Source organism: Mesoplodon densirostris, chromosome 3 (assembly GCF_025265405.1).
Source record: "Mesoplodon densirostris isolate mMesDen1 chromosome 3, mMesDen1 primary haplotype, whole genome shotgun sequence".
NCBI lineage: Eukaryota > Metazoa > Chordata > Mammalia > Artiodactyla > Ziphiidae > Mesoplodon > Mesoplodon densirostris.
In genome coordinates this window covers 13,529,672-13,543,362 of record NC_082663.1, presented here as the reverse complement: position 1 = coordinate 13,543,362, position 13,691 = coordinate 13,529,672, and the positions used below count along the sequence as shown (strand labels likewise).

Genomic DNA, 13,691 nt, shown 5'->3' with positions numbered 1-13,691 from the left:
CCAGGTGATCCTGCTGCTGCGGGACCTGGAACGATGCCGAAGTAGGAAGCCTCTGTCTCATTGCACCTGCTAAGGTAAGTCTTGGGAATATTTTTTTTTAATAAAAAAGATATTTTCCAGGAGCAGGAGAAAGTGAGATTACAGATGAAATACTGAAGTTTTGAAAGTTCTAATCATTCACAACAATATCTGTAAAATTTCAGGGCCATTTACATGGCAGTGTCAGCTCCACTAGTAAGTAAAATATACTGAAGTTACAGTTTTTTGACGTATACGCAAACACCAATGTTTTATAGTTGGGGGATCTCTCACTGAGCCATTCTGTGGATATGCATTTGTTGATAATTTGAAATATACCACACCTAAATTGCACTAAATCTATGAAACTCTCTTAATTTTCAGTCTGCTTTGATAATAGAAATACTATGTCTAGGGGTTGCTTTCACTTTCTTTGAAAGTTGACATTTTAGATAAGAAAGATTTAGATAAGGATTTGGTGTGGCACTAACACACCAAATTCCAAAAGGCTTATCTGCATAGATTTTACCATCCAATAGCACAATGTAATAAAGCGGACCATACCCAACTACATATATTATAACCATATAATACATTACATATATTATAATGACATATATTAGGAGAGGCCCAGTGTAACTGGGGGGGAGAAAAGATTTTTGAAAAGCTCTTGTTATTCGATTTCTCTATTTTCCCCCACACCTATCACAGAGGAATGGCGATGCACTTGAAGACGGTTGATGAAGGCTGAACACAACGTGTCCCTCCAGCCCAAACTCAGTTACCTCCCAAAGCTTCCTTTTGGTCCCCTTGAATCAGCTGAGCCCAAGAGATTTTTCCTATAAAAAGTCCACAGTGTATCTAAATCAGATCCCAGTAAAATTTCGCTTCAGCTGAAGTGAAAATGCAGAGGTAGCATTTACGGATAACAGCTGGAGAACATTAGTTCTCTGTCTCTCCTTTTCTCTCCCAAGGGTTGAAAACTCCACTGTTCAGACAGGAAGTAGTCATACACCACACACTGTACAGTGCGAGAACGCTGGGATCTAAGAACAAGTTGCATAGGAATAGGAAGAGTGTGAGGGGTTTTGTTGAAGAACACAGAGCAGTGATCCTGTGTTCCTCTTGGGGTGTCCATTCCCCCCACCAGTGTTCAAATAGCATAATGTATGCACACCCAGAACTGACAAGTACACACTTCACTCCCCGAAAGCTTCTTTAGTAACTCAGAGTAAGGAGGCTTAATCTTTCATTTTTCCACAATTTTTTAAAACATTAACTTCAAGAAGTTTTGGGGAGTGGCCAAGATTCTCCAATAATCTTTTTTGGCATAATTTCACGGTTGCTCTCTAAAAAGACCACCTTTTAACTTTTTAAAAAAGAAATTGTCAGGGAAAAAAATCTCTTTCACATTAACTGCCCAGAATAAGGAAATATATATACTTCATACATATATGTGGAATTCAAAACATGATGCTCTGGAAAAGAATGATTTAAACAAAAGGTTCTTGTGGATACGGTTTTTTAGGATCGGTTTCTGCTGTAATTCCACAAAGCTGCTGAGAAGGAACACAGACGCAAACATGGGGAGAGGCATCCACATTCTGTGGCCACAGCTCAAAGTTTTGAAGAGGATGATAGGAGTTTCCCTAACACCACAGGCTGAAGAGCCATTCTGCATTCCTACCAGTCTTCAGGCGCTGGACCCCGTTTCTAACCGCCGGTCCTCTGGGGGCGGGCTGTAAAACCGACCCTGTCTCTTCCACTCCCCTCCAGCCAAGTTCACGAAAAGACAAACCTTCCTAACTACTGAACTGCGGGAAATGCCTTTGCCGTATGCATGTGAGGGGCATGCAGTTAATCAACCGGGTTACAACACTACGGTTCTATGCAAAGGCGGGGAGGGGCGAGGGAGAAGCCAACCCACATATCCATCATCCTTTTAGGAGTAGGTGGAGTTTAAAGTTTCCCCAACTTCCAAGTTCCCACTTGACAGGCAATATTTCTGTGCAATTTCCAGCCCCACGTAACAGATGGTCCTCTGCCCGTCTCGAGCCCCGAGAGAGCCCAGACAAAGCCCCCCGCCACTCCTCGCCTCCCACGGCCCCTAGGTGGTCAGTTTTACGAAGCTGTCAGCTCGGGGGCAGTGAGCAGAGAATGGAAACTTAACTTCTTCCAGAAGTTTTTCCTGCTCCAGGAGAGTCCCGGGGACTGGTGCACAAAGGCCTGGGAAATTTTTCACTGCGTTGTTTTTCAAAAACGTCTTCCGCCCTCTGCCAAACCATCATCCGAACCCCCAGATGCCCAGGGAAGGGAAACTGAGGCACATGGTTTCAGAAACAGACAGAAATGCAACTCGAGCCGTCCCAAAGGCAACCTGGGAAGCTGCTTAGAGAGAAATCCCCGCGGTGGGAAAGCATCCTCGGGGCGCCGAAGTACTCAGAGCCAAAAGGGAAGGTGACGGCCCAGACAGGGTGCCAAATGGGGATGCGCCCCGGCAGCGTGCGAGAATCTTCCTTCCCGGACGGGAGGGCGAGGGGAAGGGAGGGGGCGCGACCGGGGAGCTGTGAGGACCGGCGGCGCACTCACCCTCACTGCCGTACTGCTTGCCATTGTTCGCGCCCATCCTGCCGCCGTCATGCCCGCCGTCTCCCTGGACACTCCATAGGTGGGGCGCACCGCCTGCGCGCTCCGCCAGAGGAAAGCCCGCCCGACGGGACCTTCAGCTGCGCATACCCCACGCTCCGGGGCCGATCTCCGGACGGGGGCGGCCCCCGCACTCCGGTGGGAGGGGGCGCTCCGTCCCCTCCTGGCACCCCCGACTGCGCCGGGTGGGGCCGGGGGCGGCCGCCGCCCTTAAAATCCGCGTTCGGGGCCGGCGGGCGCAGCGCCGCGGAGAGCCCGCGCCCCGGGGCCGCCCAGAGGCTCGCCGCGCCGCCGCCGCCGGGTCCCCATCCGCCCGCCCCGATCCCCCTGCGGTGGACGCTGAGCCGCGCGGGCGGCCGGGGCTCCCAGGCTCCGCCGCTTCCTCCGGGCGCCCCTGCGCACCCGCGGCTTCCCCGGGGAGGGCGCGGCGGCCACTTGTTGCGGGTGCCCGGAGCGAGCAGAGACTCGCGGCCCGGCGCCGCTCGCCCAAGGGCCGGACTTTTTGTTAGCGCCAGGCGCCTCCTCTCGCCGCCCAGCGTCAATCACAGCTGGAGCCCCGGGGAGGAAGGCCGGCCCGGAGATGCGCGGCCTTTTAAAGGGGCAGCGCGCCTTTTCGGGGCTCCGGCTTCCAGCCCCAGGCTCGGCGCAGGCCCTGCGCGCCACCAGCGAATCGCTTCGAGCGAAGGAACACGCTCTTGGCTCTATTTTACTATTGTTCTTTTACCGGCTGGGCCCCTAGTTAGTAAGATGAGCTTCCGGGCGTCGTTTGAAATCCCTTGGGTTTGCCTGCAAATATGGCCTATTTTAGGTGTGGTGGCATTTAAAATCAACACGCATCAGCGGCTGATTCTGTCTGACAACTCCAGGTAGGCGTGCTGGTATCCTCCTGTGGCTCCCACGTTTGGGACTGAGGCGGGGAATGGAGACGCGAGGGAGGGAAAACTTGAGGGGAGCTTAGCAGGGAGTCACTGCAAAGCCAAAGAGATTCCCCGCCCCGGTGCGGAAGGTTTCCTGGCTCAGAAGTTTTAAGAGCTTCCGAGCCAGGAAGTGTATTTTCTCCCCGTTTCTATGATTTTTTTTTTTTTCTTCTTGTGGTTGGTGTTAACCTTTGTTTAATACATTACAACCTCTTTTGGAGATTTTATATGGCACTTCTAGAGTCTTAAAATGGCCCTTTGGTGTTCCCTCCTTTAAATGGAAAAAGGAAATTCTTCTTAATGTTTTATTCCCTTTCCATGTAAATACCTATATTTTTATAACATTGCATCTTAGTGAAGACCGAGGCATTCACAGCACAAATTACTTTGTACGGAAGCAAGCACACAGTGCGATTTCTCCTTAGAGGTGTTAGATGTTTTAAGTTAAACTTATATAGTGATACATATATGTGTGTATATATATATATATATATATATATATATATATATATATATATATATATATATATATATAGTATAAGCATTTATGATACCTGAATGGAGATCCAGGAATTTTGTAATTACCTTTTTCTTAAAAGACGCGACCACATGTAGAAATTGTCAGTGACTTGACCTTCTGTAGACTCTATTTGGGTAATTTCCTTTAATTTAATACAATCTTCTTTCTTAAAGATAAGCTAAAATATCAAGTTTCCAAAATTAGAAATCTAGATTTATTGTTCCGGAGAGATCATATATTGAAAGAAAAATAATGAATTCATCTATTTTCAAGGACAGGATTAAATAGTCTTGTGTTGTACCGATAACACTTCAACTGTCCCAGTTCAAAGAGATTAAGAGCTGTATTTCAATTCATCTTTTCATATATATAATCTAGCGCACTGCCTGGCCAGTAATATGTTTCCCATATCTGTTGAGTTAAATTAAAAACTTGTGTCACGGGCCCTGTATAGGAAATAAGGGTGTCAAAACTGTGGAAGAGTTAAATGGGTTTTCAGAGACTCTGCCTGAAAATATAAACTCAAGCTAGAAATGAACAGATGTCTACATTATCTTCATCCAAAGTGGGTCCCTGCTCACCTGGTCCTTGTGATTTTCCATCACCATGTAGGGACTTGCCCTGGATCTAACCCTGGATCAGATCATTCTTTGGAGACTTAGTTGAAGATTAACCCACTGTAAAGTAGTGGAACGATGGACGCTCATCTTGATATTTGGTATTGAGTTGACAACTTGCTTCTTTATAGGCTTTTATCTCCCTGATCCTCTCAATCCCTCTTTTGACGTCTACAAATCAGGAAAGTGATCAGAGAAGAAACTGAAGTTCCAACACTTCAAATGTCTAAAGTCACCTATGTGGTAAGTGCCACATGGCTTCAGGTTCTCAGGCCCTCTCCTCCCCACTTCCCTACTTCTCTTGACCTGGCCATTATTCAACTTGGAGTCACTGTCTCCCCTTTTGGTTGAGTCACCTTCCAGGACCTTTAACATCAAAGCAAAGGTAACAGCGAAAAGTAAATTGTAGAGACTAACCACATATATCTCCCTTGAAATTAAAGTCTCTAAAGATTTTCAAGGCTCTATCGCCTGCCGTAAAAGGGAACAGAGACAATCCAGTTTAAGAAATTCCAGTATAAAACAAAAATAGAAAAAAATAACTTGGTTTTTAACATCCTTCTGATTTTAAACTATAAATACATGTTGTCATAGTCACTGTAAAATCTTGGCGAAGAAAAGAAAGAAAAGCACTACTTCTGCTTAAAATAAAGGTGCATTCACATGTATATATGTTTTGCATTTCAAAAGTAAGATATTGTACACATATATGATTTTAGCAAGAAATTCCAATCTTTTTACCTAGCTGCCAAACTGAAGCCCCACCTTTCAAGCCTCTTGAGAAAAGGATGGTGGGTGTTTCACCGATGGGTTCTGAATAAGTAGCATAGTTCCTAACACAATGTACTCCGTAAAAACCTGCAGAAGGAATGAATGTTGAACAAAGAGATAAAATGATTTAAATATTGTTCCACTCTCTCTCCCTGCCTTTTTCAAGAAGCCACAATCATTGAAAATATTTAAAAACTCAGTTCTGAAATAGATTTGTGTTGAAATGCCCATATTATCCAAAAGCGGAAGTACTGTTTTTTAATTAATATAAATTTATTACCAAAATATAAAGTTGGATTCTTGGCAAGACAAATACTTGTTTCAGATAGAAAATGAGGGTAAAAGTGATTATTATGCCCACCCCAGAACATTTAATATATTATTACATAATCTGTAATATTAGAAAAGAAAAACAGAATACGCATTAATTTTATTTTATTATTGCAACTGTGCTGTTTTGAATTAAGCGTTTTGCATGTTTTGCTTAATGTTCATAACTTAATCAGTCAGTGCTTCTAGTAAATCTTATAATGATGACAGCAAGATTGGAACTGAGATCTATTTGCAAAGCCTATGATATTTCTCACTACTTTCTGCCACCAATTTTGAGCCATCACTTGCCACCCTAGTTTTGGATGAAGCCTGGTTTTCAGTGGAGATACTATGTATTTAACTTAAAAAGAGTGAAGCATCTTTTGATATCTGCTAAATTTAATTAGATTTCAAGACAAGTGTTCATTTATGCCACATGAATCTTCATCATAGCCATAATGATTAATGGCTGGATATTTTAGATAAATAATTTAGGTATTTTAATCATTATAAAGTAAACAGATAGCTTAATAGGATGGGCACTTTATATAGGACTCTTGAAACTCTCTCTGCTCACAAAAATTCCCTTAACAGCTCTGGGAAACAAAGTAGCTCTAATTCTAATATATTGAATTGGCTCTAATTCAAAATATTACAATATTCACATACTCCACCAAACCATTGCACTTCACCCTTGACTGTACATTTAGCATGCAACTTCATATTGCTTTGTCCTTTATCAGGCAACCATCCTATATATCAGGAGGTAAGTCACACGAGACCCCACAGTAGCCCAAACCAGCATCACAAAGTTCATGTGCTTAGCTCAGAGTATTATAGCAGTCATTCGGAGTCCTAAGATATTTCATTATCTGATTTCTTAGAACACAGCAAAATAGAAGCAAGGCATTAGAAAGAGTATTGCTCAACATATTTGAGAAACTACAGAAAGTTACGGCTCCTTAAAAGTAGGGTAATGAGAAAAATCTCTAAATGGAAGATGGAAAAACTGAATAAGAAAAACAGAAACAAGAAACCAATGAAAAATCCGGGGTGATATAAGCATGGGTTATTGTCTTAGATAAGGTATCATTAGCACCTGTAATAAATAAATCTCCAAATTGTAGTGACTTGGCTTAATACCATAGAAATTTATTTCTCACTCATAAAGCAATCTAAGCACGTGTAACTAGTCCACTGGAGATTATGCTCCACACGGTGATTCAGGTATCCAGGCTTCTGCTCTTACAGCCCCACCAACCACAACATTGTCCACGTGCAGCTGGCTTAAGGCACAAAGGGTAAGTGGAAAGTCATACCCCATCACGTCTGCTCACATTCCACTGATGAGAACAAGTTCAGTGGCTTCATCTGGCCACAAAGCAGTCTAGAAAATGTAGTCTCTGACTGGCCTGCTGTCCCTAGCAACACCCCACACTGGGGAAGGGGGAGCAGTGACATTGGTGAACATGCATGTAGCTTAACATTCTTGACTAGCCCTGAAGATAACACTTTACTGTTACTAATACACATAACCACTACATGTCATACACTTTGGGGGGCTCACCCAACCCACATCTGCCCTTCTCCCTCACCTTCCTCTTCTCTTTAGGTCATAAGTTAAATACTTGTTTTCCCAAAAGCCCCAGTAGTTAAGAATGGCCATATGGTCGTGTCTTGGCCAAGGAAGTGTAAGCAAAATTCACTAGGAGCACCTGGAATAGATTTTTGCTATTGAAATAAAATCCAGAGATAGTTCTGCCACTATTTCTTCCCTCTTCTTCCTACCTTCAACTCCACTGTTTTTTGAAACTGTGGCAGCATCTTGTGAACTTCAGGGAAATGCCAGGAGAATTGTAAGGATGGTGACCTGGAGTCCTGAAGATATAGAACCCCTGAGGCAACGCCAGCAACTTCCTATTTCCAAAGTCCCTGTAATGGAAGGATAAAAACTGTTACTTAAAGCCAACTGCATACCTAACACATTTTGTTCATTTAAGAAGGAAGAAAAAAATAAATAATATAATAATATTTCCATCCTTAATAGTTAAAAACAGTATTAAAATACATTGATGCTTAAATGAGAAATTTTAAATTATGTAGAAAATATACATACACAAAACAAAATTTTCCATACTACTTGCCCCTGAAAATGTCACTCTATTCACTTTCCATCATATCTAAATACACTGTTGTATATATGAATAATGTACATTTACTCAACATGAAGAAATAGTATTTTCAATTTCTTTATCAAAACTCAGTCTGTATTTAAAGCCAAAATCTTATGTCATGTAGAAAAGATGCAAAATAACAAAGGAATATTTCTCTCTCAACTATGGATAATATAAAGCTTTCCTGGAATTCAGTGTGACTTTCTTGAAAAAAAAAAGTTTTAATAGAGTTTATAATTTGTTTAAAGTGGAAACGTGTGCATTTGTTCTCTGGCAACAATAAATTAATTCCCTGATATAAGTAGTTTTCACATATGTGTCACCTTTCTCTACAAAACTCCAAGGGCTTTCACTATTGGACAGACTTTCCCCATTTCCCAGCTGTAAGTGGGCACTTAGGGTGTGATTGGAAAAGACTTCGTGATTTCAGCCTTGTGGTCTTGAGGGTTGTGAAAACTAGGATACTAGCCAATGGTCTTATAACTGGTAGTTTCAGCCCAGCTGCACAAAGTTCCAGGATGGTCCAGCACTCACATCATCAGGAATTCAACACTGTTCCAAGCTGTAGAACTACTACAGTGAATAAGGTACCAAGTCTCTGCTTTTATGGAGGTGGAATCATTCATGAGTAGAGACAGACCACAAGCACATTCACATATAAATAAATAAGTTCAAATAGTGAAAAAATGCTATGTAGAAAATAAAGCAAGATAATGGTGTATAGGAGATGATTTCTGTGACTGGCTGCTATGGCTGGAGTGATCGGAGAAGGTGTTTCTGTGGATGCAACATTTGTGCTGAGATTTGAACTCTGAAGAGATGTGGCCATATGAGAGTTGATGGAAAGAATATTCCAGACAGAGGAAAGAGCAAATCTAAAGTCCCTAAGACTGGAATGAGCCTGGCATATTCCAAGGCCAGGAAGGGGGCCAGTGTAGCAGTCAGCTATTGCTCTGATAATGTTATGTAACAGATTATCCCAAACTCAATGTATTTCTTACTTGTTTTGCTCACAAGTCTGCAGGTCTATAAGGGACACTTTAATGTAGGCTTGTGGGTGAGCTGAGCTTGGTGCCAGAATTCAGGTCAAGTTTCAAAGTCCCTCTGAAGCCCAGGCCAAGGAGGCTGAGGATCCCTAGTGCATGCCCTCCTCATGGTGGGTTTTAGGACTCAGAAAGGCCACGCCAAAACTTGCAAGCACATTTTAAACTTTCACAAGTATCAAAACCAAAGTCACATGGCCAAGTCCAAATCCAATGGAGGAGGGAGATGCTTGACCCATTTCTGTGCATTGCAAGGTCACTTGACAGAAGGAGGGAGTGAGGAATTAAGAAAAACATTTTCATCTACTGCAGCCAATATGGACAGAATATTGTGAATAAATGTAAACTTTACAGGTTTGCTGGAAAAGGAGCAAAAGTCAGATTATATAGGATTTTGTAAGCATGATAATCATTTTGAACTTTGTTCTAATTATAAGGAAAACAGAGGGATTATTAGTAGAGAACTAATTTGATCTGATACTTTTCAAATTATCAGGGTTTATTGTGAAAAACTGGCAGATCTTAGAAGCCCAGAGATGTGTTAAAAGGCTTCTGCTATAGAAGAGGTGAGAGAAATTTGACTTCTGTTAGCACAGTAGTGAAGAAGGTAAAAAATGGCTAGATTCAAGATGATTTTGGAGGTAGAGTCAACAAAACTCACCTGATTGTGTGTTTTATGAAAAAAGAGGAAAATGAAAGATGGCGTCTTTGCTTGAGCAAGAGGGTGGAGGGTCGTTAGGGCAGGTGGTGGAGAAGCACTTTAGAACTGGCTGTCTGGAGGGGAATTTTGGTACCCAGAAATTTGTTTTGGACACATTAAACTTGAGAGAACAACTAGACACAACTAGAACAACTAGAAAATGAGATTTTAGGCAACAGCTCAGTTAATGAGTCAGGTCTTGCAGGGAGAACATCACTGGATATATCTGTTTGGAAGGCTTCAGCATATAGAAAGTGAGGTCTTTCCCCAAATTTTGCCCTCACTTTGGCAGGCTGGAAGTGCCTGGCTATTACCAATCCCTCCCATCCCCGGCAGCCCTCAAGCAGCAACAGATGAGAAACAGTGTGTATATACCCCTGCTCCCATGTCGTTGGGTGGGATGATTCTGAAGCTCCTGTTTTACACTGTTTCCCAGCATTTGCCCCTGGGATTAAGCTCCAGGCACCCACAGTGGTAGCTGGCTTGATCAGGCGCCTTTCCCTTTCCCCGCCCCACTTTTCTCTGGGGTTTCCTACACTTACCAAATAAGTGACTTGCACTCAAAACCTTGTTTCAGGGTCCAATTCTGGAGAATCCTAAATTAAGACAGCCATTTCTCCTACTTTCCTCGATCATCCTATGATCTTTTAAACAAGCTGCATAATTTCCCTTCCATCCTTTGACCCCAGAAGCCTATCATTAAAGGCTTTTCCTGCATTGCTGTTGTACTTTTCCCTCTTCCCATTCTGTCTTGACCTCTCACAGCTGGGTTCCCCCCTCGACTGCTCCACCAAGCCTCTCTTGTCAGCGTCCTCACTGCTTACAAATGGTTGAGTTTCAGTTCTTCTCTTGCTCGACTTGTCAGTTCCATTCAACTCAGTTGATCTCCCCCTTCTTGAGGCTCTTTCTTCTCTTGGCATCCAGAACGTACACTTCCCTCATTTTCCATCTGCCGTAATGTCAGCCCCTTCTCCTTCACCTTAATGTGTTCCTACTTATCTCCCAGCCTCTAGATTTCAGAGTAATTAGTACAAGCCTCAATCTTTGTCTTTTTTTTCTTCACCTGCATTCATTTCCTTAGTGACCTCACCCAGTGTCCTGGTTTTAAAAGGATTATTTCCTATTTAAAAGGATCTTCAAAAGGATTATTTCCAAATTCTCTAGCCCAGGTCTCCCTTGAATTCCAGATCAGTATATCTAACTGTGACTCTGGCATTCCCACTTGAAAGTCTAATAAATATCCCAAACTCAACATATCCCAAACCAGACTTGTTTCTTCTACTGTATTCTCAGTAAATGGCAACTCCAACTTCATATTTGCTCAGGCAAAAACTCTTGGTATCATCCTTAGCCCCTCTCTTTTTCTCACAACCTATCAGAATATTATGCCTGCTCTACCTTCAGAAATGTTCAGACTGCAGCCTCTCATGTCTCTACCCCCATTCTGCCGTCCAGGACACTACCATCTTGCCCCAGGAATATTACCAGAGTCTCCTTACTAGACTCTCTGATTCTCCTTTCAATATATAATTTTCAGTATATATTCCCTGAAAAAGTGAGCTAGAATGACCCCTTTTGAACAAATGAAGCCATGTCCCTCCACTGTTCTAAGCTTTCCTCTGTCTTCCCATCTCATTTAGAAAAATAGCCAAAGTTCTTATAATCGCCACATCTAGGACTTCCCTCGTGGTGCAGTGGTTAAGAATCCACCTGCCAACGCAGGGGACACGGTTTCAAGCCCTGGTCTGCGAAGATCCCACATGCTGCAGAGCAACTAAGCCCGTGAGCCACAACTACTGAGCCCGGGTACCACAACTGCTGAAGCCCACAAGCCTAGAGCCCGTGCTCCACAACAAGAGAAGCCACCGCAATGAGAAGCCCGCGCACCGCAACGAAGAGTAGCCCCGCTTGCTGCAACTAGAGAAAGCCAGCACGCGGCAACAAAGACCCAACGCAGCCCAAAAATAATTAATTAAAAAAAAATTGCCACATCTGTATGTACCCACTCTTTCTTTTTGTTTAATTTTTATTGGCGTGACAGTTACAATGTTGTCTTAGTTTCAGGTGTACAGCAAAGTGAATCAGTTATACATATACATATATCCACTCTTACCCACTCTTTCTGTTATTGATATGAACTCGTTACCTGCTTTGCTCCCAGATTCTCAACCTGGATTCTTGACTTTCACTCTTCAAACTTATGGTCCATGCCTTCCTTACTCCCCCAGACCGGGGGTACCAATGACTCCCCCCAACAGCGCATCTTCTATGACTTAGTCCTTTTCTTGTCTGGAGCCACCCTCTTGCTCTGTGTGTTTTCTGACTTTTCCAACTTTTACCAGTGATTATTTTTAGCCTTATTCTCCTGAGTTTGTCTTGACATCCAGCTGCCAAAGTTACTGCTTTGCTTTTTACTCCGAGATAACTGTGGTTATACTTGGGGTAGGAAGATCTGTATTCACAGAGACTAACAACCAAACTGTAGGGTGGTTTTCTAACAGCGTGGCCTATCATGTCTTCCCACAGACTTGTAAACCCCAGGGGGAGAATGCCTCATGGATCTTCATCACAATCTACAAGTTTAACAGGGGTAAGAAATTTCTCAGGAACCCCTTACATTGTAAAGTGTTTGGGGTTCCAAAGAGTTGGAAATTACTGCCTTCTCCTCCACTCCTCCACAAAGTTATTCCCAGGCACTTGACTTAATTGCTTGCATCCCTGGGATTGTCACTGTCAATTACCAAATCAGATACTTAGCATACATGTGATAATTCACAAAGCCACTTGCTGAACCTCATAGTTTAATGGTTGTGTTTGGCCCCTCTGCAGAAGTTCCTAAGCTTTGGCAGTTTGCCTGTATGAATTCTTTAGTTAAGTATTTTTGATAATGTATACATGGCAAGTTTGATTGAATATCGCTTAATGCCTTCAAATATTCACAAGTCCTGAAAAGTGAGTAAAGCCACTGTTTTTCAACTGCAAAAGCATTCTCGTTTTCACATCAGTCCTGTTCCCATCCATCCCACCAACATTTGCTGTTGTCTTCTAATACACGATACTCTAAACATTTGCATTCTCTAAACAAAATTTTAAAGCTCCAATAAGTGCTTCAGTTTAGCCTGGCTCCAGTGTAGCAGTGGGCTTTTCAGTTTAACAAAACTGTAAAATGACAATAGGGTAATTCTGGTGAACTAACCAGCTTGTTAAAAAGTGATACTACTTACACTTTCTTTGGGAAATGGTAGCTTCTAGTTTTATCAAAACACTATTTTCTGTGATGTAAGGGGGTTTTTCTTTTATTTCCTCCTATCTTTTCTCATGAACTCATAATATAAAAAACACGTATCAGGCACTTCAGAGGGATTTGGGGGTAAAGAAGAGTTTGTATATGAGGGAACATTTGCTTCTGAGTTTCATTTTTCTCTATTAGTACTGTTTAGATTAGAAGCAGTATGGATCACAACCAGAGAACAACTCTCTCCCTCTTTTCCCCAGCCTCATTTCTACCCCTTAAATACATACAAACCCACATACCTTTCTTTACGTGAAGAATTTCTACTTGTCTTTCAAGGAACAGTTCTAATAATTTCTTCATGTTGAGGGTGTCAGTAACTTCCTTCCATGCCTCTCCTACCCAGACACTTATTTTTCTGTTCACACACTGTTTTCTATATATTACTACTTATCATTTTTGTTAGTTGTTTACATATATTTCTTCTGGATTCTGAGATTCTCGAGGGCAAAGACCATGGTTTTTTTTTAATGTTCAGTACATTATATTCAGCATACAATAAATGAATAAATTGGTGACAAACTGAGGAAAGGAGTTGGAGTTTGTTGCTTAATGAACAGGAACAGAAATAGAATTGACAAAAGGGTCTCTGTGGTAAAAATATTCTTGGGTAAACATTGGGTTAAAGGGGATTCTGCTCTGCAGGGTTTCTCAGTGCTTTGATGTGCACTGTCATTCTCC

The 13,691-nt window shown here is 42.4% G+C and overlaps 1 protein-coding gene across 1 annotated transcript in view; it reads right to left on the bottom strand.

The window, feature by feature from the left end:
• Positions 1-2,903, bottom strand: part of FBXL7 (F-box and leucine rich repeat protein 7) — a 442,109-nt gene extending 439,206 nt beyond the window's left edge. Inside the window, exon 1 of the mRNA XM_060092743.1 lies at positions 2,608-2,903. Coding sequence (XP_059948726.1) covers positions 2,608-2,644 — 37 coding nt within the window. The 5' untranslated portion in view covers positions 2,645-2,903. The remainder of the gene's footprint in view (positions 1-2,607) is intronic.
• Positions 2,904-13,691: the final 10,788 nt, after the last annotated feature.